This window comes from Chiloscyllium punctatum, chromosome 5 (genome assembly GCF_047496795.1).
Source record: "Chiloscyllium punctatum isolate Juve2018m chromosome 5, sChiPun1.3, whole genome shotgun sequence".
NCBI lineage: Eukaryota > Metazoa > Chordata > Chondrichthyes > Orectolobiformes > Hemiscylliidae > Chiloscyllium > Chiloscyllium punctatum.
The window spans coordinates 45,271,467-45,297,709 of NC_092743.1; the positions used below are offsets into that span (position 1 = coordinate 45,271,467).

Below are 26,243 nucleotides of genomic sequence, written 5' to 3' on the forward strand. Positions count from 1 at the left end.
CCTAGAGGCATGGCACTCATCCACAGATGCTATCAACAAACACATCGACCTGGAACCAATATACCGGCCACTGCAGCGGACAGCTGGAACTGACAACCAGAAGTGGCAGAGACAAACCACTGTAAATGCCGGAGGAAACAACACAGAAGTGCTTCACAGGAGGCTCCCAAGCACTGAGGATGTCACCTAGACAGGGGACGAAATGTCTGCAAAACAAATTCCCAGGTCGGTGAACAGAACCACAACAAGATTTTCACTAGTGAGCGGCAACAGACCTATTTGCATGCATTAGCATCACCATTTTATTAATAGTTAATCCTGCCTCATTTATTTGCAATTTCCCATTCTCCCATTAGCCAGAGAGAAGGTAGACACCAAGAATTCCCATCATGAAAATGGTGCCTGCAGCTCCAGACTTCACCCTTGGACGCTGGTCAGAAACGTCTCAGGACATATTCCATAGGCAATGAGTGTATGCACCCTCAGCCACTGCCCCCACACCACAGAGTTATAGTGAGTGTGAAGTAGAAAGATGATGGTGACACTGATCCTTGCAGAGTACAAAAGCTTATTAATGTTCTTGTGATGCAAACATCCATATATCTTGTCATCTCACATGCACCAGTCTCAATGTATCCCATGACACATGTCCAATCTATTTGCAAGATTGTTCTACAAATTCATTGAAGTGCTACTGCCAGGACTTACTGGGTTAACACCCAACTCATGGATTGGAACAGACTGCATCTCTATGATCCTCATTTGTTCACTTAGTACTTACTCACATTTTGCTCACAGCATCCATTCCTTACCTTGCCTTTTTGCATTTTGCCCCCTCAGCCAGGTCTCGCAGCTCACAATTTTTCTGTCTAGTCATGCCTTTTAGCACAGTCACAAAGCCAGGCAGCTTGTCATGGTTTTCAATAGTCAACTGTCAAGGTATAGACATGGTGCTGTACACTACTGGGCTATATCAATCTCTCACCTGCACCATGTGCCTGCCATGTTTGCTCAAAGATACTGTATGTGTCAATGGGAGTAGTCCTCAGTCAAGTCAAGGGAGCCACCTTTCAGTCAAAAGGTCTGCAAGATTGAGCAAAGATCTTCATCATCTAAAATGCAGGACAGGACCTGAGACTTTCCTAATATCTAAAATACTGGACAAAAACCTGAGCTCATACTATAACAAATAGCCAGAATGATTTCAGATGGGGAATATTATTCACCCTGGAATTCCAATATACACCTCCATTCCAAGAAAACAATCAACCAGATCTAACACGTTAGACTGAAACTTAACTTTTACACCTCAGGCTACCCAACACAGACATTTTCGAACAGATACCGGACATTCAACTTCAAATACCTAATGAAGCACTCCGAAAGCTTAAGATTTCAAATAAACCTGTTAGACTATAACCTGGTGTCTGTGTGACATTCAACTTCAAATACCTGATGAAGCACTCCAAAAGCTTAAGATTTCAAATAAACCTGTTGGACTATAGCCTGGTGTCTGTGTGACTTCTGACCTTGTCCACCCCATACCAACACCAGCACCTCCACCTCATTCACAAAAATATCGGGCAATCAATTTCACTCAGAATCCATTTACATGTACTCTTAACTATCAAGACGCCAATTGCCCTCAAAGGGAACACCAGAAATACAATGGCAACACAGATTTGAGAGGAAATAATGGGGCACACAGTCTGTTAACAACAAGCTTCTGTAGAAACAGCTTCCCCGCAGAGTCCAGCCTCAACAAGCTGCCTTGGAACCAAGAACCACAGAGGCCAAATAAAACGATGAATCAGGAAGACAAATCAAGAGCATCATTGCAACAACAAACATCTGTGAGGGGGGATGCCAACCAACTGCTATCCAAACAACAGCTTCCAGGCACAGGCCTGTTCCGAGCCAAGAGAACCGATTGCAAGATCCTCAGGATGCACTTTAAACCTATATTTTTCCCCAGTGGTGAGCTGAAACTCTCAAGACCCCAAAGTTTCCAACTTAGCCAGCAGGGAGGGGAAGGCAGGTAGTGACATTGCAGGGACCCCAAGGGTAGGAATCTTGATTAAAGTTTATGTGACTAAAACTGCATTTGGCTTCTAATAATGTTTAACCTGTATTCAATTTAGTAGTGTATTCAATTATTGTCCTCTGTACAGTTGATTATGACAATTTCACTGTCTTATTGCATTTACCTTTATTGTTTATATTATACTTTCTGTATTGTAAATTAATGCAGACATTCTTTTAACCTAAAATATCTGTCGACTATCTTCTTCAAATCACATTTCCTAAATAAGTCCGGTGTCTAGAACTAGGGATCTGGTGGTGATTCGAACCACTTAAAAATCAGCAAATTACTGATCACAAACCAGAACCCTACAGTCCACGGTATCTTAAGCACAGCTTCTGATATCAGTCCAGAAGCTTGGACGTGGTCGCTCAGCCATCAGTATCAGGGACTGCATATCACGGCGGTCCATCACAGGAAATCAGTCGGAGTGCTGCAGAGAGAAATTCAGCAAGTATGGGGGGAGCGACAGCGTGAATATTTCAAGTCTCTTCTAAAGAAGAGTCATACTGAACTCGGAACATTAACTCTGTATCTTTCTCTACAGGTATTGTCAGACCTGTTGAGTTTCTCCAGCATTCTCTGAATTTGTTTCAGAATTCCACCATCTAAAATATTTTGTTTTTATTGGAGAGATTTAAAGATTAGTCAGGGTCTAGTCTGTCATCAGGTGGGGATGTCCATCCAAGCCGGTCAATGGAGTGAGCCATGGTCAGTTTAGGGGGGTCTGTCCCATTAAAAGTTAAGGGGTTTATTGTGGGCCGCTGCTATCAGAGGCAAGCTGAGAAACTCAATTTTGGGGATTGGAGGCAGCAAGCTGGGGTGCAGAGAGGATAACAATTGTGTTGGCCAGGGCAAATCCACATATAAGGGGCAAGACAATAGAATATGGGAGAGAAAGGGACTGACATCAGCACAACCTTGTCTTCACTAGATAGACAGAGCAAGCCTATTTGCGGTATTTTCAATAAACCGTGAGTTAACTGGGCAGGTGAACAGTTAGATTTGTGGCTTGAGTGTGAACTAGGGAAGATGACAGCTGAAGGGGCTGATTGGGTAGGCTACCAAGTGGGAATGTGTACATTTGGGGTTCACCAACAGTAAGAGTCTATACCTGAGGCTCACTGCATGAGAAGCAAGTACTGTTTCCTTCCACCATGATGTAAATAGCAAATGTACAATGGAGCTGAAAATGGGAATGTTTCATTCAATGTGGTGGGGCTTGACTTCCAAGTGATGTGAGGTCCTTTGAAGGGTAACAGCATTACACAGACATCCATACAATAAAGATGAAGACACCCCTGAGCAATACAAATTGTTTTTGAATCTTAAGCATTATGTATGGAATCCAAATCTTGGCCCCAAGTTGTCTTGACCAGGTCATGCAGCATCAGGAATCAATCCCACGAAAAGTGATACACAAGCAGTGTATTGCAACTTCGAAAGATTCACTCTAGTGCCAAAGCTTAGGCGGCATTGTAGATGGCTGCACAAAATTACAAATGTATTTGAGCAAAATTGTGTCAAACAGAGTTCAACGCAGCAAGTATGAGTGATCCATTTTGGACAACAGAAGGATAGATCAGAGTACTTTCTAAGTGGCATGAAGTTAAATACAATGGTTATCCAAACAGACTTGGATTTTGGGTGCATAGATCTTTAAAATGGCAGGAACAGGTATAGAAACGAATCCAAAAAAGTTAATAGAATTCCGGCCTTTGTATATACAAGGATGCAGAAGTTATGCTACAGTTTAACAAAATTCTGTTTAGACCCCACTGGGACTACTGTGAGCAGATTTTGAGCATCACACCTTAAGAAAGATACATTGGACTTGGAAAGGGTACAATGTAGGTTTACAAGAATGATATCTAGACTTCAGGGGTTAAGTTTTGAGGAGAGATTATACGAGTTAGGCCCATTTTCTGTAGAATTTAGATGATTATGGTATGATTTGATCAGTCTTCAAGATATTAACAGGAAAAGAAAGAATAGATAAAAGTTGGGATTCTTGAACTAGGGCCATTGTCTGCGAATTAGAACCAGACTATTTAGGAGATATGTTAGGAAGCACTTCTACACACAAAGGGTAATAGATGTTTGGAACTCTTCTTCAAATGGCAATGGATGCTAGATCAGCTGTTAATTTTAAATAGATAATTTCTAAACAAAGATATTAAGAGATATGGGCCAAATTGAGGTATATGGAGTTAGGTCACAGACCAACCATGATCTAATTGAATAGTGGAACAGGCTCAAGGGGCTGAATGGCCTACTCCTGTTCCTAAAGTTGCAAGCACTTTCCAGGTTCCCATTCCTTCCTACAGGGTGTAAGGAGCTGTTCACTTCATATCTCAGATCATTAAACATTGTGTGGTGCTGAGAATGGCTATGCAGCTACTGCTCGACAGACATTAACTCACACAGCTGAAAATGATAAGTGAACATATACTTACAAATGTGAGGGTGTATTTACAATGAAATGTCACTTGTGCCCTTCTTTTCTTCCTTCTTTCCTTCCCATTACTCCCACTCCCACGTTTCAGTGAAGTCCCATGGTCTCCTGGATTGTTGGCTTTGGAGTCTTGGTTGGATGAACCCGAGGAGCATTTACAGTTGAAGGGGCTGGACATGCTGAGTGTAACTTGCTCTGAAGCAGGTATAATCTCTTCTGCTTGAACTCCCACAAGGCGGACGCTGGCTGGCACAGTGAATGCCATAAAAAAGGGGTTGAGATTTGAACATCTTTAGAGTATATTTACCATGGCAGTAATGAGACAGCAGCACAGCAATGAAGAATGATTCTTACTTGGTCGCTGTGACATGAAGGTTTTGGCATTACTACAGGAATGGCCAGGGCCCGGAATGAGGAACCAAGTATTGGGCACTCAACCCCTCATCCTTGCTCTCCAAGCCCAACTGTGAAACATTCTCTCCTTGAATGAAATAAAAGGAGAGATTGAGTGTGATGAAAGTGGCCAGCACAGCTGTTAGTGCTGGTACCAGTGGGGTAAGGTGTTATGGTGAAGGGCTTTTGCCCGAAACGTCGATTTCGCTGCTCGTTGGATGCTGCCTGAACTGCTGTGCTCTTCCAGCACCACTAATCCAGTATTTGGTTTTCAGCATCTGCAGTCATTGTTTTTACCTAAGGTGTTATGGTGTCATGAATGAATGGGTAGATAGCACAGAGTCCTCACAGGGTTGGTCATGTAGGGGATTGGGTAAGTGAAAGTGAGTGAGGGAAGATGTTACAGGCAATATTGAGAGAGTAGGCCATGAATCTTTGTGGAAGCTTGAGTGCAGTAGCAAAAATAGTGTGAGTGTGAGGTGGCAGAGAGATGATAGTGGCATTTACACTCACAAAGCACAGATCATTTACCTTCGTGTGGCATTGTTGGGTGTTTCCCTGGAACATGGACAATGCATTGACCTGGGTTAACAATTCTAGGCTAGCAGGGTCTGGTGGCTTTGTCTCCTTTGCTGGTCCTGAGGGAAGAGGACAATCCTCACCTCCAAAACCCCATTCAAGCAAGATGCCAATTTTCCTTTTTCTGACAAGTCTGAAGCAAATGACATAAACTATGCAGGCAGCTCCAAGCTATCAGCATTTGACCTTGTGCACAATGTGTTTTGAATATATCATCAGTTCTAGGAATCACAGAATGATCTGGCAGCACAGACTGTGGGAGAATACATCAAATGGGATGCCATTGGAGTGTGGCACATAGGTAATGTGGCAAGTTTGAGAAGATAACATGAGAAAAGCTGCAAAACCTCGCAGAGAAAATCCCTCCATGAAACTTGCTAAAACTAGCATTTTAAATAGGCCGGAGGCTGGAAGAACATGGCAAGCCAGGCTGCATGAGGAGGTGGAGAATTTTGCTAATTTCTGGTAAAGTTCAGCCCATGGAATATATGTTTATTATATAGCACCGATCTCCAAGTTGTATCTTGGTAAAATGCATTGATATGGTCATTGTAATTTTTAGTATATCTTTTAATTGCAACAATGTATTTAACCCCTGGCTCGCATATACTGTACCAGTCTGAAGTTTGTATCAAATACTATTGCAGGATTTCAGTTTTGCAATTCTATTTTAGATAAAATAAACTCATTTTCTTTAGAAGTTTCTATCATTGGTAATAGCAAATTGAACATGAGATTTTATGTTATACATTCATTTTCCTTTTTTTAATTAGATTAGATTACTTACATTGTGGAAACAGGCCCTTCGGCCCAGCAAGTCCACACCGCCCCGCCGAAGCGTAACCCACCCATACCCCTACATCTACCCCTTACCTAACACTACGGGCAATTTAGCATGGCCAATTCACCTGACCTGCACATCTTTGGACTGTGGGAGGAAACCGGAGCACCCAGAGAAAACCCACGCAGACACAGGGAGAACGTGCAAACTCCACACAGTCAGTCGCCTGAGGCGGGAATTGAACCTGGGTCTCTGGCGCTGTGAGGCAGCAGTGCTAACCATTGTGCCACCGTGCCCCCACACAGATTATGCTAGGGTGTCCCATTAAAGAGAGAGACAGCCACACGCAGGTGCTCAATGCCCAACAGTAACCTACAGTACCCCAGGTGGGACTTGAACCCACAACCCCTGGCTCCGGACGCCGGTGCCTGACCCATTCAACAACTTTTGGGCAGTTGTTCTAAAGAAACCAGCAAAGAAGCAAGGCTGAGCACTGAAAACAGACCACAGAAGGAAAACTGAAACCAGAAGGTAAGGCCAAGGGACAAGATGAAAGAACACAGAACTTCAAAACCAGGGTAAGATCATGGAACAAGAATTAGAGCTTAATCTAAGACCTAAAACGGGGATTAGAAACACCTTCAGAGACAATTTTAAGTCAGGATGAACATTTAGCAATTTTTTTTAATTTATGGGCTTGTCTGGCTGGGCCAGCATTTATTGCCCATCCGTAACCACCTAGAAGCGGGTTGAGAGTCAGTCACATTGCTGTGGGTCTGGAGTCACATTTAGGCCAGACCAGGAAAGGAGGACAAATTTCCTTCTCTAAAGAACATTAGTGAATCAGGTGAATTTTTCCTGACAATTAACAATGGTTTCCTGGTCATCATAATTCTTTACTGAATTCAAATCCCACCATCTGCTATTGCAGGATTTATTTTTGTTTCCCCATAACTTCAGTTGAGTTTCTCGATTGTTAACACTACAAGATCATTACCTCCCCATAAGTACAAGAATAGAACGGCAAATACAAGATAATCACTAATACAACCAATTGAAAAAAATTTAAAAATGGATTACGGAGGCGAGTAGACAGGATGTGGAACTCAGTATCTCAGCAAGCCCTTGTCGCGAATAATTCAAATACTTTCAAAAGGATTCGAAATTAGTTCAGGAGAATATTAACAAAGATTTCTTGAAAAGCCAAGATAGAACAGAATGGAATGGAATACATCAATACGGAGAGTCGATGGCCTACTTCAACATTGCATTTTTTTAAAAATGAAGTGATTCGAATCTTATTGTTAATCAGCTACGGTAATACTTGATTATTTTTCAGAACCTGCATGCAGTTTAATACAGTTTTGTTAAACTCAACAGCGGCAAGGTTTGTTATTATTTCGCTTCCCTCTGATGGAGGCAAAAGGACAAAAAAAAGTATTCTATTACATCCTACAATCAATGGAAATAATTATGGCATGATGCCAGTTAAGGTTCCGGATGTTGTACGCTAAATATTACCTTCACTTCTGAAGTGCGCGATTCGAAAGAATGATGGGCGTAAAGTCCGACGCTTCAATATATTTTTAATTTAATTAATATTTACTAATAAAATGTAATATGGGAAACAAATTTAACGTCGAAAATGTAATTTAGCTTTCTTCTATTGCTTCCTTATCGGTCTAGTAAGATGTGCAAATAATATTTAAATAAAATGTAAACAATGGTCTTTAGTAATGAGGAACTTTGTCAGTGTGTTATGCTTAATACTTTGCTAAGTGGACGTTGACAATACGAATCATTTCAACATGATGAGAAGTTGCGAATTTCCATTCGGGGTTAACCTGCTGAGCAGGTTTGCTTGCTGTGCACCTAACCAGCCGCTAGAACTCGCTCGACATTCTCCCGGCTCCCGCACCACATCACGTGCGTTAGTGATAGAACGTCCCCAGATTGGGGCGCGCTTGTGATTGGAGCGGCGCTGGCCGGAGGGGCGGGGAGAAGCATTGTGACGCAGGGCAGCGATCAGCTGTTGGAGTTCCACAACAATAACAATCCAGGGAGGTGAGAACTGAGGGGAGCAAACAGGACATTCACCCGGAGACGCTCTCAAAACACAAACAACAAAAAGACAGATTGCTCCAACCCTCATTTCATCCTCTCTCTTTTGTTTTCTACCTCACATGCGCGTGTTTTTAACGAAAAGAAACCGAGCCGAAAGTATTGTTTACATGTAAAAGAGGAGGAGAAGAAGACAGTGCACTATCCAAAAGTCAGGCAAGTGGCATGAACTTCCTTTGCGTCCGGTTGCGATTATTCTTGTCGAGTTGATTCTCTTCCTTAACCGAGAAAAAGACAAAGCCAAGGGAATCTCAAGCGAGCAACAGGAACGGGTGCAATCTGGATGAAGTGTATGTTGTTAGGTCGTTTGTGGGGTGTTTTCGTGTCGCATTAATCTGACAATGTTGACATTTTAAAACCCGACCACCGAACCCTTTTGTGTCTGATATCGTCAGTTGCTCGGGTGTCGGTTTACGCGATCTTTTCTTACAGCCAGGCGTCCAGCTGGGCTCTTTAAAATGCTTACGTTAGCTTTTTAAGGCGTAACTAAACAGTCTTGAACTGGGCTCTGCGGTTTTTCGAGAAGATGAGGTTAGAGACATTTTGCTGTTGCTCACAAGATCCTCTGCGGATGTTTGTCTTCCTGCGTGGAATGTTCAATGATTGATTAATCAATGTTGCGGTTTCTGGATAGTAATTTTATATGTTGCCGAAATCAATAATTTAATTTCAACATATTTCGAAATAAATTTGAATTATTTGTGGTGGGATGTGACTTCGTGGTTCTGGAATGAAACTGTTCTCGACGAACAAAGAATTGGACCATTTAATGCAGTAAATTTCTTAATCTACATTATAGTGATTAATTTATATTGCAACACAACCAGAAGTTTCCTACTGTGGATGCTGCTGGTGGAGGGGACATGACGACCGAAGGGATTCCGAATCCAGGCGGTTCTTTTTTTACCAGGAAGAAAGGAAACACCGAGTGGCCAGTGACAAGCAGTGCCCTTCATAAAGGGCAGTGCTGTGTGATAAAACAGTGAAGGGGAGGGCAGGGACTAAATCAAAATAGAGTTAGAGTGGGAGATAATGCACTCCACTCCCTGCGGTGCCCACTTCCCCTGAACTCCAGGGTGTTGGTGGACACCGCGTGCTCCTTCTCCAAGGACACCCAGGCTCTAACGTAACCGTGGAAGAGGGACAGGCAGTCGGCCCTAATGATCCCCTCCACGGCCCGCTGCCTGGACCTGTTGATGGCCAGTTTGGCAAGGCCCAGGAGCAGACCCACGAGGAGATCTTCAGACCAGCCCTCCCTCCTCCGTACCAGGTGCCCGAAGATCAGGAGCGTGGGACTGAAGTGCAACCAAAAGCAGAGGAGGAGGTTTTTAAGAAAATCAAAAAGGGAGTGCAAACATCCACACCCAATATACACATGGTCCATGGACTTCACAGCGCCACACAACAAGCAGTTGGTCTGGGCGTCCGTGAACCACTGCAATCTGCAGTTGCAGGGGACCACTGCTTGCAGCACCCTCCATCCCAGATCCCTGAGAGAAAGGGGGAGGACTCCCACGTAGAGAGCCCTCCACTGGGGATCCCCACCGCCCGGTGGCAAATGGGTACGCCAAGGCATGTCCAGACGGTGGATGAGGGAGAAGAGGTGGACGGTGTGCAGCAGCAGTCTATACAGGGCCTGCCTTTCTACCCCCTGAAAGGGAACAACATTAAAATTCCGGAGGCGGCTCAGGTTGTGGGGCACTGGCTCCCGCGGGAAGTACGGGACCCTGGGGCCAATGTGAAATTCCGTCCGGCTGGGGTGAGCACGGACGGGATCCCACAGCACACCTGAGCGTCCTCCAACTGGTGCAATACGTCGGGTCCGAGAACTTCCGTTTTAAGATGGTGGTGGCCACGTACCGGACGTCTACCGCTGCCCTGCTCCCAGGCAGTTCTTTATTTTTTCCAATCTTTATTCAATTTCCACCACCAGGAAGAACGGAAATCACCTGAGTGGCCAGTGACAAGCAGTGCCCTTCACATCAAAGGGCTGTGCTGTGTGATCAAACAGGGAAGGGGAGGGCAGGGACTAAATCAAAATAGAGTTGGAGGGGGAAATAATGCCTCCACTCCCTGCGGCGCTCATCTCTCCCTAAACAACTCCAGGTTGTTGGTGGACACCGCGTGCTCCTTCTCCAAGGACACCCGGGCCCTAACATAACCGCGGAAGAGGGGCAGGCAGTCGGCCCTAACGACCCCCTCCACGGCCCGCTGCCTGGACCTGTTGATGGCCAGTTTGGCAAGGCCCAGGAGCAGACCCACAAGGAGGTCTTCAGATCTGCCCTCCCTCCTCCGTACCGGGTGCCCGAAGATCAGGACTGTGGGACTGAAGTGCAACCAAAAGCAGAGGAGGAGGTTTTTAAGAAAATCAAAAAGGGAGTGCAGACGCCCACACCCAATATACACGTGGTCCACGGACTCCACAGCGCCACAGAACAAGCAGTTGGTCTGGGCGTCCGTGAAACAAGGCAATCTGCGGTTGCAGGGGACTGCCATGTAGAGAGCCCTCCACTGGGGATCCCCACTGCCCGGTGGCAAATGGGCACGCCAAGACGTGTCCGGATGGTGATGAGGGAGAAGAGGTGGACGGTGTGCAGTAGCAGTTGATACAGGGCCCTCCTTTTTACTCCCTGGAAAGGAACAAAATTAAAATTCCGGAGGCAGCTCAAGTTGTGGGGCACAGGCTCCCGCGGGAAGTACGGGACCTTGGGGCCAATGTGAAATTCCGTCCGGGCTGGGGTGAGTGCAGATGGGATCCCACCGCACAGCTGAGCGTCTTCCAACTGGTGCACTATGTCGGGTCCGAGCACCGCCGTTTTAAGGCGTCGGATGGCAGTGGCCATGAACTGGTTAACCGCTGCCCTGCTCCCAGGCAGTCCTTGCTCGAGTTCCATCTTCCCCTGATTTGGTAGAGCTCCATGATGTCACAATAGGATCTGGCGTTCGATTCCTGGGATTTTGGATTGTAGCCAGCCGGTGCCATGGCAACCCTGGGTCTGCTTCCATCGTCTGGCCAACATGCTATTCGGATGTCTTTTATACGTGGTTCACTATTCAGGTGCTGCTGGGTGACTGACAGTGAGTTTACGTCGCTCAATCATCCAGCCATGTGTTGTTGATTTGCGTGTGTGAAAAGTTTGTATCATCAGCTGGACCCATTATTGGATTAATGCCAGCAATCCTCTGGTGGAGATCTAGCTTTTAAATTTTATTTTGATAATTAAAATTACAATGAGTACCTATGATTTTACTGGTCAAAGATTCTTTGTATAATATTGTGAAGAAATTTAATCATAAGCATTTAGAAATTGCATACATTCTACACAAGTAATGAATGTCCCTTGTATAAGTTGTTAAACTGTTTTATCACATGGAATGGTAATACTGCCTGCAAAACCACTGGGTTCAGATAAGCAAACCCATTCTGTCCTTTATAGCCTGAATGACCTTACAAAATCCAATGACACAAATGACTTCAGAGGTTTACCCTTTTAGCACTTTAACCAGAATTCCATTCTTAATTTTCTTTTCCTTTGTGGAAGGTGTTTTTAATTACCTTTTTAGGATGTGGATGTTGATGGTGGCTTTGAGAAGGTGGTGATGAGCTGCCTTCTTGACCAGTTTCATGTGTAAGAAACTCCGTTGTGGTAAAGAATTCCATAGATTCACAACCCTCTAAGAGAAAAAATTCCTCCTCATCCCAAGTCTTGTAAGGGTGACCCCTTATTCTTAGATATATGCCCTCTGGCCTTAAACCCCCTCACAAGGGGAAACAAACTTTCTGCATCTGCCTTGTCAAGTCCTCAAAGACCCTTGTATGTTTCAATCAGGTCACCTGTCATTCTAATGAGTACAAGCTCAACCTACTCAACCTCTCCTCGTAAGACAGACCCTCCATACTCAAGATCAGCATAGTGAACCTTCTGTGGACTGCCTCCACTGCCAGTGTATCTTTCCTTAGATTAGGGGCCTAAAGCTAATCAAGGTATTCTAGCTGTGGACTGACCAGTGTCTTGCACAGTTTCAACCAAAACTCTCTATTTTTGTATTCCATTCCCTTTGAAATAAAGGCCAACATTCCATTTGCTGTCTCTATTACCTGCTGAACTTGTAGCTACCTTTTGTGATTCACACATGAGGACTCCCAAAACGCTGTGTGCTGCAGTCTTTCTCCAATATTTCTCCATGTATATAATATTCAGATCCTCTATTCTTTATGCCAAAGTGCATAACCTGACAGTTCCCCATATTTTATACTATCTGCCAAGTTTTTGTCGAATTCCTTTATCTGTCGAAATCCCTTTGTTATCTTCACCACTTGCCCTACTAGCTATTTTTGTGCCATCATCAGACTTTGATATAATATGTTAATGTTTTGCATCCAAGTCGTAAATATATATTGTACATAAATTGTGACCTTGGTACCAATCACTGTGGCACTCTACTAATTGTTGAAAATTCCCCCTTCTCCTCATTTCATTGTCATCCATTAACTACCAATCCTCTATCCATACTAAAGTACTATCTCCAAAACCACGACTTCTTATCTTATTAAGTAGCCTAATGTGGTATCTTACTAAATACCTTCTGAAAAACCAAATATATTGCACTCACTACTTCCTTGCTATCTATTATGTTTGTTACTTCCTCAAAGAATTCTAACAAATTTCAAACATGAAACTGTGCTGACTGTGCTTAATCATATTATTTTTTTCTAAATGCTGAGCTATCAGCATAATTGTAGCAGGAACTGGTTCATTTTCAGCTTCACAAACAATTTGTGGAGTCCACCAGGCCAAATAAACTAAAACCACCAAGCCTAAAGTCTCAAATCTTTCCTTCTTGTTTCGACAAAGGAAGCACATATTCCTGAAAAGCATTAGAGATTTGAGATGGGTCTCAAAGATTGATCCACCCTGTCCTGTTGACCCAATTCATCCATTTTTGATATCACCTTTTTGAATTGTTTTTCCATGCAAGAAAAAAATTGAAATATTGCATCTCACTTTATTGTTGTTATGAAAATTTTGATTTCTTACACCTGATGAATATTTCAGAAGATCAATTTGAACTGGACAGTTATAGATTTTGTTTTAGAAGAAATGTTTGCAAATTCCTTCATTTTAGCTATTGTCATTTCCACAAGACTTTATCATTCTCATGCTTTCTTCTGTATTCATTGAGTTTTGGTAGGGATTATTCTTATCCTTTCCTTTTGACTGGAAACTATTTCTTTTTGCCATCGTTCTACCAAAAAGTGACAATAATCAAGACAGCCCACAAAATGCATGACTGGTTGTACAGCGAGTGATTTGCTTGTATTATTTTCTACTCATGTTTGAGCAAGGAGCCTATAAATTAAGTGCAAATTTTCTGTTGTGTTGCTGTTACATCCGAGTTTTTATACAAGAAAGATTCGAGCTGACTATTCTAGAAAGTGAGCCAATAGTTATAGCAAACAGGCCCTTTTAAACTCTCCTTAAAGTTTCTTGCTATTTACCATTGTTCCTAGCCATGGTTTGTATCAATTCTGATCATTTTCCTGGCTTTAATTTGAATTCCTTTGGGATGAACAAGTTGACATTTTGCCCAATTCAGTTATATTGGGTGGAACTTTTCCAGTGGCATGCTATTTCTATCAAGTTAAATGGACTGGCATGCCTTTTGCTTGGCACATGTTGGTCAAAGGGAATTTGGGGATGTTTCCTTTTTAATGTGGAAGAAACAATGGGTGGAATTTTCCACAGTCATGATTGGCATAGGCAAAGGCAAGATATTTGGAAAATATAACTCACATGGAATAATGAGATTCCCAACGTTGTGAAAAAAGACTTCCAATGTTCCCTCGAGAATTAAATGGGGAGTCTGGTGTCTTGCTAATGAGTAGCAGTCACATTTATTTCTATGTATTTGCAAATTGTTATTAGCTAAACTCTCCTCATTTCAATGCACTTCCCTATTCTTCTTACCTTCCCTAAGAAGTAGACAACACCAGATTCTCACATTAAAGTCAGTGGCTACACAGCAGCAGCTGGCCACCACTTGTTTATCCAACTCTGTCCCTGCATGGTCTATACACACTGTTCTCTTCCACCTTTTCATCCATCACCAGGTGGACATCACCAAACCATCAGCTTCACCACATCATGGCCGCTTTCAGACAAATGCCTTCAGTTTGGAGTTTGGAAGCAGCTATGTCTTGCATGCTTTTCAAGGGCACTTTGCATGCACAGGCACTCTGACATCTCATGCGTTTACACAGGATGCATCTTATGGTTCTGAGCTCTCAGGCATTCTGCACAATGGCTGCATTTTTTGTGGTCTACAGTGCTTTTATTGCAAAGAGAGGAAAGCAGCTTGCCACAGCTCAGAGCACTGAACAGTCAAGGAGAGAGAGAGAGACACGTGGCTGTATGGCTCCTTATCACATCAATTTTGCACCTGCACCATGTGCCTGTAGCTTTCACCCTCCAACCTCCAACCACACGGGATGAATGTAGATTTCTCCAGCTTCCTCATTTCTCCTCCACCCCACCTTATCTTAGTCCCAACCCCCAGATTCAGCACCACCCTCTTGACCTGCAATCTTCTTCCCTATCTCTCCGCCTCCACCCCCTCTCCAGCCTATCACCCTTACCCTCACCTCCTTCTACCTATCGTATTCCCAGCGCCCCTCCACCAAATACCCCCCCCCCCCCCCCCCCCACCTTTTATCTCAGCCTGCTTGGCACACCAGCCTCATTCCTGAAGAAGGGCATATGCCCAAAACGTTGATTCTCCTGCTCCTCGGATGCTACCTGGCCTGTTGCGCTTTTCCAGCACCACACTTTTCAACTCTGGTCTCCAGCATCTGCAGTCCTCACTTTCTCCTCCCTGTAGCTTTCACAGCAAACACACTGCATGTGATAAGTTGGAAGGAATTCGTCCTTGGTGGGATCAAGCAGAACTATAATGATTCTGGGGGAGCCACCATAGTCAGGTAAGGGGCTTGTCTGATTCCAGTCCGGGGGTCGGCTTTGGTGATCAAGGAATCAAAATTTCCCATCCTGCCCAATTCAGTCACCTTGCGTGCCACATTTCCTGCTCCTGAGATTTCCATAAAATCCGTCCCTATTTTTACAAGATTTGTGTGCCAAGTTCTTGCCATTTTTATTGTTTTGTGTATGTTTATCTTTTGTAATCCTGTAAACAATTGTGAGTGATTGCCACTTCTTTTTAAATCTTACTGCAATACAAAATTGCATAGTTAACAATCTGGGCGAAAGTGAGGACTGCAGATGCTGGAGATTAGAGCTGAGAGTGTGGTGCTGGAAAAGCACAGCAGGCCAGTCAGCATCTGAGGAGCAGCAAAATCCATGTTTCAGACAAAAGCCCTTCATCAGGAATGTTCATCAGATTCCTGATGAAGGGCTTTTGCCCAAAATGTCGATTTTCCTGCTCCTCGAAAGCTGCCTGACCTGCTGTGCTTTTCCAGCACTACACTCTCAGCTCTAATTATCTATCTGGCACAACCAATTTAAGAAAAATGGTTTTGTATCTAAAAGAGACTACATTTATTCTGAAGTATTTTCCATTAGCATAATCCTCAGTGGATCTTGTGGTCTCCATCTCCAGTTGTCAGAATGGGTAGGTTATATTTTCCTCAGTTATAACTCCTGTACAGTGTTATCATTCCACCTCATTCACTAAACCTTGAGAGAAAGTTGTACATAAATACTCTACACTCCCCAAAAGTTGTTGAGCATATATTGTATTCTTCTGAATAAAAAGAAAACTTTGTCCAGTGTGTTTTTTTCCTTTTTACATTTCTGAAGATACACGCCTATCCTGGAGTATAATTTATGATACCTTCACTGACTGCTGTGAACTTAAGCAGCAAACATCAACAAATTTGACTATGATGTCACCACAGATGTGCCGAGTCCTGTTTTCACCTGATAAGTCATTTCTACGTTTTCCAGAAGGGGTCGCTGGTTTTCAATGAGAAGAAAACTTGTTTGGCTATTTCCTATGCCGCCCCCTAACTGAGGAGATACTGGGTTCAGTTGTAGTAACAGTATTGCATTTCCAAAATTTAACTTCACCTAGATAGGAGATACAACTTGTAACTGTTCTAAATTCTCTGGCATATTCTTCTGAGATACTCTTGGAAAGAAATGAAGCATGATTTGCACTGAGGAATTTCACAAGTTTTCAAGCTGATTTTTAAGATTAGAGTTATTGTTTTAAGGTATATTTAGTTTACAGTGGCTTTTCAGATTATGGAATACTATTGTATATTCCTTTTATCCCATCCTGCTTCATTTTCCATTTTTTAATATCTTTCAATCTTTCCTCTACACAGATAAATGAAAACTTGTATTTCTTCGCTGTATAGAATTTTGGAATTCTATGCATTTTGAGCACTCACTGACTTCCTTGCACCACTAAAGTGATTAGTTGCTCCATTCAGTCAAGCACCACTGTACTACAGAAGAACGAACTGACTTCACCAAGCTATGTACCAACGCTTCTCCAGTATGCTCTTTGGAATGTTTGACCATGCTGAAAACGAAAGTCAGGAACCTGAGCTTTGTGAGAAGGAGGATGACGAATGGATTCTGGTCGATTATATAGGTGAGGAAATTAGATACAGAACACAAATTAATGTCAATTATTGTAAATAGCATATTTTGTATTTATTGCTTAAGCAGTAGCCTGATTTCTTTGCATTTAATAAGGCAATATAATTGACATGAATAGTATTATCTTTTCGTTATAAGTCATCGTACAATGACTGAAGTTTTTAGAGCAGGTTGAAGCATCATTTACATGGGAGTTTTGAATGTTAAAGCTGTATTTTATACGACCAAGGGTTTTTTTTTGTCTATATATTGACATTACTATAGTGTCACAGCTTGGGTATTTCCTAAATTTTCATTTGATCCAAATACCACAATGGTAGCATGTACAACCGCCATGAATTCTATCATTTGATTGCCAAACTGCACAGTGTTAACTATCCTTAATCAAGTATTGGCTAAGAGTCTTCTCTGGGCTGGGAAGAAATCTTCTGATAGGTAATCCCTGTTGGAAGTAAAAGACGGACAGAAATCAAAATTAGGCTCAGGTCCAGCTGTAGTGGTTAGCCCTGCACTTCATTAACTACATGACCAAGGTACTAGAGAGTTTGTGTATTAGAATTCAGTTGTCCTGGAGCAAGTCTCAAGTTTCTAGAGACAATGTAAAAATGACTTAGTGGGAAGAGTCACAACACAAACACTACAAGTGAGATCATTAAATAAAATTTGAAATAAGAAGTAAAATCTCTCGAAGTGCCTCAAAACAGGAGATTGCATGACTACAGTTATGCCAATCAAATAATCTCTCAATGTTGTTTCCTTTCATGTCACTCTACAGACACCTATTGAAAGTTCATAACTTAATTTTCAGTAAATGAGAAGTGTATTCCAATAAGTTAGTCCATTATCTTAAATAGGATTATCCATTTTTTTGTATGATATTGTTAACAATTGGAACTTGTGGGCAGCCTAGAAAGAGTCATTTTATTGCTTCTTTAGCTATGATATTCTAGCCTTGAGAATGTGTAGGTGTTCAGCCAGGCTCTGTCCATCACTTTGGCAGGAGACAAGCAAAAACCACTTTAGGAAAACAACAGGAAGCCAACTGCACAAGTTGCTATTATTTTTGGGACCTTTCAACCTGTGAGTAGAGCAGACAGAGCCTTAACTTGCCCGTTGCAAGCCAATGATGAACAGTATACAGAGTCAGGAGGAGTCTCATGACACTGTGAGCTTTCACTTCCTCATTTTATTTAGAATTCATTGCAAAACTGGAGGCTGATAACCCCAGTGAGAGGAGGCATCCAAATTATTCCAGATGGGTGTAAATGAGTCTAGACTGTCCAACTCCTTCTTTCCCCCAACCTCCCAAAATTTTTTTTAATGTATTGATTATAGCCTGTGCCTAACCTGTCAGATGGTGGCATGTAGAGAATTTCAACTCCCCTCATGTATTGATTTCCAAATATGGTGTGGCAGATACCAGAGTGGAACCCACAGTCATGTATATTGCTGCAATGCATGTTGGGTATCTTTCTACTGCCTCGACCGATACCTAGAGAGTACCACTCGGATAGCATCCAATGGATTTCAAGGTCCTTAGCATTTCTAAATGAATTCAAATTCAGAATAGCACTAGTTATTTGTGTTGTTTTAAGCAGATCAGTGTGACATCTCATTAGACACAGCACATAACAAAACATCTAGCCAAATTGCTTCTAACCAAATTGTTTCAGTTAGGGATTTTCAAGGTAGCCAGTTGAGTAGTGGTATGTCATTAGGCTAGTAAACCAGAGTTGTAGCCTAGTGTTTTAGGGATCTGGGTTTGAACCCTACCATGGCTTAAGGTGGAATCTGTATTCAATAAAAACTTAGAATTTAAAAATGTGTATCAGCGAGTATGTAACTGTTGTTGATTGTAACTACCCATCAGGTTCACTAATGTCATTCAGGGAAGGAAATCCAACATTCTTACCTGATCTGGCCTTGACAGGACTCCAAACCAGAGCAATGTGCTTGACTCTTCACTGCCCTTAAAATGGCCCTCACAAGCCACTCACGCTGACCCAGACAGTGATATTCGTATCAGGGAATTTATAGGAAAAAAAATTAAGAGATTGAGTTATCTACAAATAGTGGTGTTTCTTTCCATAAATTTTATTATGGAATTGCCTCGATATTTTTCATTTTTATTTAAATCAACTTTAATTGGCTATTCTATAAATAGGCTGTAGCTTAGATCTCTTATTAATCGAGGATGCTTCAAAACTCTGTCACTCATGTTGGATAATTAAATATGTCCTTTTCAATGTCATGAAAATCCAGTATCAAATGCTTCTCTTCGTTAGTTACATCTACTGAACTGGGATGTTTATTTCGGTTTGATCACAGGTTCAAGCACAACATTTTCTTTTGAGTTTTTTTTTTAAACAAAATTTAGGCATTGAATTCAATAAATTGAAACTATTCCCTCGGTTTAAGTGATCCAGAACAAGACAGCATAATTATAAAATTGAAGCTGGTCAGTTAAGAAGTCATGTTGCGGCTGTACAGGTCATTGGTTAGGCCACTGTTGGAATATTGCTTGCAATTCTGGTCTCCTTCCTATCGGAAAGATGTTGTGAAACTTGAAAGGGTTCAGAAAAGATTTACAGGATGCTGCCAGGGATGGAGGATTTGAACTATAGGGAGAGGGGCTGAACAGACTGGGACTATTTTCCCTGGAGCATCGGAGGCTGAGGGGTGTCCTCATAGAGGTTTATAAAATTGAGGGGCATGGATAGGATAAATAGGCAAAGTCTTTTCCCTGAAGTCAGGGAATCCAGAGCTAGAGGGCATAGGTTTAGGGTGAGAGGGGAAAGATATAAAAGAGACCTAATCGGGCAACGTTTTCACCAGAGGAAGTCGTGGAGGCTGGTACAATTGCAACATTTAAAAGGCATTTGGATGGGTATACGAATAGGAAGTGTTTGGAGGGATATGGGCCAGATGCTGGCAGGTGGGACTAGATTGGGTTGGGATATCTGGTTGGCATGGACGAGTTAGGGTGATGGGTCTGTTTCCATGCTGTACTTCTCTATGACTCTATAATTAAATCAGAAAGCACATTTTCTGTACAAAGGGTGTTGGACATTGGGAATTCCCTCTGAATGCTGGGTCAATTTAAATGTTCAAGGCTACAATCAAGAATGTCAAGGGATACGCAATGAAGGCAGGTAAATATGTTTGAGATGTGGATCAGGAACAAACTGGTGGAAAGGTGAAACAAGCTTACTGGGCAAATCTCCTACTGAGATCTCTATGGACCACTATACAGTTCTTCTGGGACAGGTGCTTCTGTGAAAACAAAACTATTTTGTATCTTACAATAGAGTAACAGATGTAAACTCTCAGTTTCTTTTCAGTAATTTTAATGAAATGAATCTGTTTTTAAGCAAACAGAAATAGCGATGTAGAGTTGAGAATGTAGCAATGATATTTTTAAAGGTTTTAAAATGCATTCCCAGTGGAATTTTTGCAGTTTTTGTTTATAGGTATTCTACAAATTTTCAAAGCCACTTTTTCCCAAGTTGTTATTTTGGTGAAGCGGCTACTGACTGCAGATTTGAGATCCTGTCTGTGCTACATTTGTATCCAGCTGTATCTTACTGTGCAGTTGAATTTATGGCCCTCATTTACATATCTTGGAACCAATTTGTACTGCATAATAAGTCTTTGGATATTAAAACAGTATGCATGCAATTAGAGCACTCAAGTATTTAATTAAGACACTTCATCCAATTATATTGCACCACTTGTGAAAGAATACCAGGAATTTATTTGCAACCATACTATTAAATATATATGTTGCCAGGACTGATCCTTTTCCTGTATTACACATCTTTTCCAGCAGTTGGCTGTTGGATGATGATCAGGATTGTGCGCTCTAGTCTCGAGATACTCAAGTCAACTATAGCATTTCCATTTGACTACCAGTTAGGATAATCTATCAACAGAAACGAAGAACTGAACTTGAGACCTTCAGTGAAATAATGTTGTTTACCACAAAAATCTCAAAGAAAACTTGCCATAAAAATCTAATAATCCCTATACTGTGGGTTTCACATTCCCTGACATTAATTTCACTCTGATGTTAGCTAGAGAATGGTGCCTAGTAAAGATCAAAGCAGGTCAAACAACTAAATATATTGTAGACAGCAAAACAGGAAGTAACAAGCAATGTTTATCATTTGCCTTTTTAAATTTTGCAGAAGGTGAAGTAAAGGTTGAGACATACAAATAAGATTAATGTAGAACTGAAATAGTATAAAAATTTGGATTATTTTGAGTCTGTGAAAAATCTGTTTTCATGATTAGACACATTGTTCAAAAATAAATGAATTAGTATACTGTTTAAAAACCCAGGTGTACCTCCTTCAACAAGGTGCATCAATTTTTAAGAGCTTTTAGCAGCAAAAGTAATAAAAGGAAATAAGGAAGCTCTTGTCAGTGATTTTTCATTGACCTGATTGTCAGGCTGAAATCAATTGTGGACCCAAATGAGGGAGGAGGGATTTGGTGGCATCAATTTCCAGATTTTTGCATTTAATTGCAAATGTGTAGTTCACTCCAAGTTGTTGTTAGTTTCACAAAGTAATGATCGTGAACACTGACAGTTTTTGCTGTCATTGCAATTTCAAAACTCCAGGCCATCATTAATCTTAGTTCTGTACTGTACTCTTGATTTGGCCACTTTCTCATAGGCTCATTGTATCATGGCATTTATAATATTTGGAATTTCAACTATCAAATTTAACTCATACATTTCTACTCATCTTTCTCAATAGTCATTGCTAATACAATTCATGTAATAATATTGAAATTAATATTACATAAAAGACGTGCTGCATAAAAGGTTTAATTGTATGCTTTTTTAATATATAAAATATTCCACTCTTCAAGCCGTGTTGAAGGTACAGCATACTTTATTTAATGCTGTAAATATGTTGAAGGCACAGTATACTTTAATTGTAGGAAGATGTTTACTATGGTGTTTTGAAACCATGCTCGGTTAGTATGTATACATCAGTTCATGTTCATAATATTTGTTTTTAAAAGTGGCACAACTTAATGATTGGAAAATTCTGTAGGTTCATAACTTATTGTAATGCTTTGTTCTTTATTGTCAACATGTGTGTACAAATATGTATTGAATATAATCTGCGGGATTATTATAAAATAAAATTAATAAATGTTTCCTTTTCTCATCCTATCCCTGATACCTGCTTCATTTTTTAAACTTTAATGCTTTGCCACTTGCATGCCCCTTTTTTTTCTGTCTCCTCACTCTAACACAACTTGACTGCTTGTTAGATGCTTGCACTGAATTCTCTAGAGAAGAATTGGATGGCATTGACAGAGAAAGCTCTCCAAAATCAGCTATTTTCTCTTCTTCAACCTCTTCTCTTGAGTTGCTCGGCAATTGCAGTGACCCTTGCTTTCTTCAGCTTGACTCCTGTACTTTGGAGGAGAGCTGGTTCATTACCCCTCCCCCATGTTTCACTGCAGGTGGTCATGCCCCAGTGCAGGTGGAGACCAGTCCAATGGAAAATCTTCTTATTGAACACCCCAGCATGTCTGTATATACAGTGCACAATGTCCGAAGCAATATGAGAGAGAACAGCAGGTCTGTTGAATATGAGAATGAAACTATCAGGTAGGTTTGTAGAAATGGTGATGTTGAAACTTATAAAATACAAATTGGGAGTTACATGAGAAAGAGAACTTCTGATCATATTTTAATTTTTTAAATTTACAAAATGTACATTCTTTAAATTACAAAACATGGAAACTTTATTTTGATCGAGCAGAAACTCGAGACATGAATGTCTAACTCACAGCATGTTGAGTGATGAACTTGGTGAATACTAGAACTGAAATACAGACTATTGTAGTCCCAATATTTATTACAAAAATAGAATATGGCAATCTCAAAACTGTACTACAGATTGATATTTAGATTTTCGAGTAATAATGTCTTGACCAAAGAATTGTTGAGGAATGAAAATTGTAAAGTTGCCCAAAAGCTGAGCCTTGATTGTGCAACTATATTTCTTTAAAACTTGAAAACCTGTCATCTTTCATAAAACAAATGCATAAGATTCCTTTGATCAACATTATTTGGATTTTAATATTAAACTCCACATGTAGTTGGGTGGAGAGACATGATTTCCTTTTCTAACCAACATCAAGTTGATTACATTTGCTTGGGTTAGCTGACATTCTGGTTATCCTACAGGACCAGTAATCCATAGATCTGTCTGGAGACATACAAACATATGAACAAGGAACAAGAGTAAACTACTCTCTGTTCTTTGAGCCTACTGTAGTATTCAATATGATCATGGCTGATCTCATTTTAATCTCAACTCTACATTGGTTTAAAAGCCCTAATAATTTTTCACCCCTTGATAACCAAGAATCTATCGACCTCTGTGTTTAAATATTTAAAGACTACTGCATTTTGAGGAGGAGAATGTCAAAAATCCACATCTCTGAGAGAAAAAAAAATCTTCATCTCTGTTTTAAATGAGTGCCTCCTTATATTTAACTATGGTCCTTAGTTCTAGACGTTGCATCCATTCAGTCAAGTCCCGTCAGGATCTTTATATGTTTCAATTAAGTCACCTTAATTCTAAACTCCAAAGGCTCAACCTGTCGAACCTTTTATCATCAGGCAATCTACTTGTTTCAGGTATTAAGCTAGTAAACCCTATCTGAACTGCTTCGAATGCATTAACGTCCTTTTGTAAGTACGGTGACCAATACTGTATACAGTGTGCCAAATGTGGTCTCCTCAATGCTCTAAAGCATGAACTCGAATCCCATCTTGGCAGTGTGGGGATTCAAATTCAATTTAAATAAATGCAGAATAAAGAGTCAATATCAGTAATGACCATGAAGCTTTTGGATTATTGCAAAGATTCACAATTATCCTTCAGGGAAGGAAACCTCACCATATGTGACTTCTGCAATGGCGTTGTAACCATCTCGTGAACAATTAACGATAGATGATAAGTACTCACTACAGTAGGTTGGTTGACTCAGTTGGCTGTGTGATTGCCTCACTCTGCATCACAAACCAAACAGTGTGGGCTCAGATCCTGCACTGGCTGAGGTTACCATGTATGTCCTACCTTCTCAATCTCCCCCATTATCTAAGGCACAGTGACCCCCAGTTTAAACCACCACCAGATGTTTCTCTCACGAATGAGAGAGTAGCCCATGGTCTGGTGAGACTACTGTGACTTTACCTTACCAATAAATGATTTAAAGAAACTTTGTGTGTTATTTGAAATGATACATTTCAAACTAGTAATCTAGCTTGAAAATTAATGGTATTTTTGTAATGTAGGAACATACCTGCTAAGAATATGTAATTGCACCTCTTTGTCTTTTTGTTTGTCATTGATAAAATGAAAAGCTTAAACTTGCATTGTGGGCATTGAAAAGTGTGGATGAATAAAAAAATCTTATAAGGAGGTCCTGATCAGAATAAAATGTGTTTCTGGAAAAGCGCAGCAGGTCAGGCAGCATCCAATGAGCAGGAGAATCGGCGTTTCGGGCATGACCCTTCTTCAGGAATTAGCTCATTCCTGAAGAAGGGCTCATGCCCGAAACGTCGATTCTCCTGCTCCTTGGATGCTGCCTGACCTGCTGCGCTTTTCCAGCAACACATTTACAGCTCTGATCTCCAGCATTTGCAGTCCTCACTTTCTCCTGATCAGATTAAATAAACTTGAAGAATGGTAAAACTGACTATTCGACAATTTAAGACTAAAATCATATTTAAAACTTTTAAAGTTTTCAGTTCTCACGGAATGCAAAATAAATGCAATGTGCAGTAGCAATGAATGATTACTACATAATGTCAGGGCAAAGTGTTTCTTACGAGATAACTTGCCAAAAAAAATTGGTTTAATTTTTAATTTTTAGCTTTAATTTTGCAGTGCACGTGTTCAACCTAAACAAGAGCTCCTTTTACATTGTTTAAAATTTGAAAAAAAAAGCTTTCTTAAAGGGATAATTGAATCCATATGGTTCAGCTATTCTTTTGTTAATTTTTTCTAAAATGCTCGTATGATATTTTTGCAGCTGTTTTTTATTCCTCTGATCAGATCACTCTGAAGTGTGAGCCGCACTTTTATAATCTGTTCAAACAGAGTTGTAGAATAGTTCTTTCCAGAAAGTAAGTAATTTTCCACTGAAAGACTCTCAAAAACAGCACCAATTCAATTGGCTATGTATTCCTTACTTGTAGCAAGTACATATAATCATAGGAACGTTATATTTATTTGATACACTTAAAATGATGGCGTGTTAACTTCCCAAAACCATGTGTGATGGTTATGCAAAAAAAGGAAGTTTCCCTATATTCAGCAGATAGTAATTATCAATATGTAGAATAACCATTGGTCCAGATGAATTGGCAAGAGAAAGACTGTAAGTCAGACAGAGAGAGACAGAAACATAAAATAATTTGCTGGAAAGGATCAGCAAGTCTGGCAGCATCTGTGGAGAGAAATCAAAGTTAACATTTCGGGTTCAATGACCCTTCCTCAGAACTGATGGGAGTTAGGAAAAGGTTAGTGTTTAGGCAGAAGATAGGGTGGGGAGAGGTGGTAAAGAGTGAACGATACATGGAGATAGAGCTGAAAGAGAAGAAGAACAGATGGACAAAGGAATGGCTAACCATCAGCCTGGGAGAATGCATAGCTATTAGTGGACAATTCGTGGCTAACGATGGGTAATGTGTAGTAGCAGACTGTGATAACAAGGCCTGTGTGTGGAAATTGGAGTAAGCACATGTGAAGATGCCTCAAGCCCTAAAATTGTTGAACTCAGTACTGAGTTCAGAAGAGTTCCCAAGTGGGAACTGATCTGCGCTGGAACACTACAGTAAAACTGAGACTGTGATGTTGGCCATGGAACAGAGTGGTGTGTTGAACTGGCAAGCAACTCAGTCTTTTTTGCAGACAGAGCATAGATTTTCTGTGAAGCAATCACTCAGTCTAAGCTTCGTTTCCCCAATGTAGAGGAGGTCATGTTGTGAGCAGCGAATGCAGTAGACTAGATTGTGTCAAATGCACGTAAAGGACTGCTTCATCTGGTAGGTGTGATTGGGTCCTTGGATACTGAGGAGGGAGGAAGTAAATGGACAGGTATTACATCTTCTGCGATTGCAGGCGAAGATGCTGTGGAGCTTTGGGGGTGCTTGGCAGTGAAGGAGGA

General features: G+C 41.2%; 1 protein-coding gene across 1 annotated transcript in view; it reads left to right on the forward strand.

Moving 5' to 3' along the window:
* The first annotated feature begins 8,301 nt into the window (after positions 1-8,301).
* Positions 8,302-26,243, forward strand: part of tp53inp1 (tumor protein p53 inducible nuclear protein 1) — a 34,771-nt gene continuing 16,829 nt past the window's right edge. Inside the window, exons 1-3 of the mRNA XM_072570191.1 lie at positions 8,302-8,568; positions 16,757-17,028; positions 22,326-22,668. Of these exons, the coding sequence (XP_072426292.1) occupies positions 16,911-17,028; positions 22,326-22,668 (461 nt within the window). The 5' untranslated portion in view covers positions 8,302-8,568; positions 16,757-16,910. The remainder of the gene's footprint in view (positions 8,569-16,756; positions 17,029-22,325; positions 22,669-26,243) is intronic.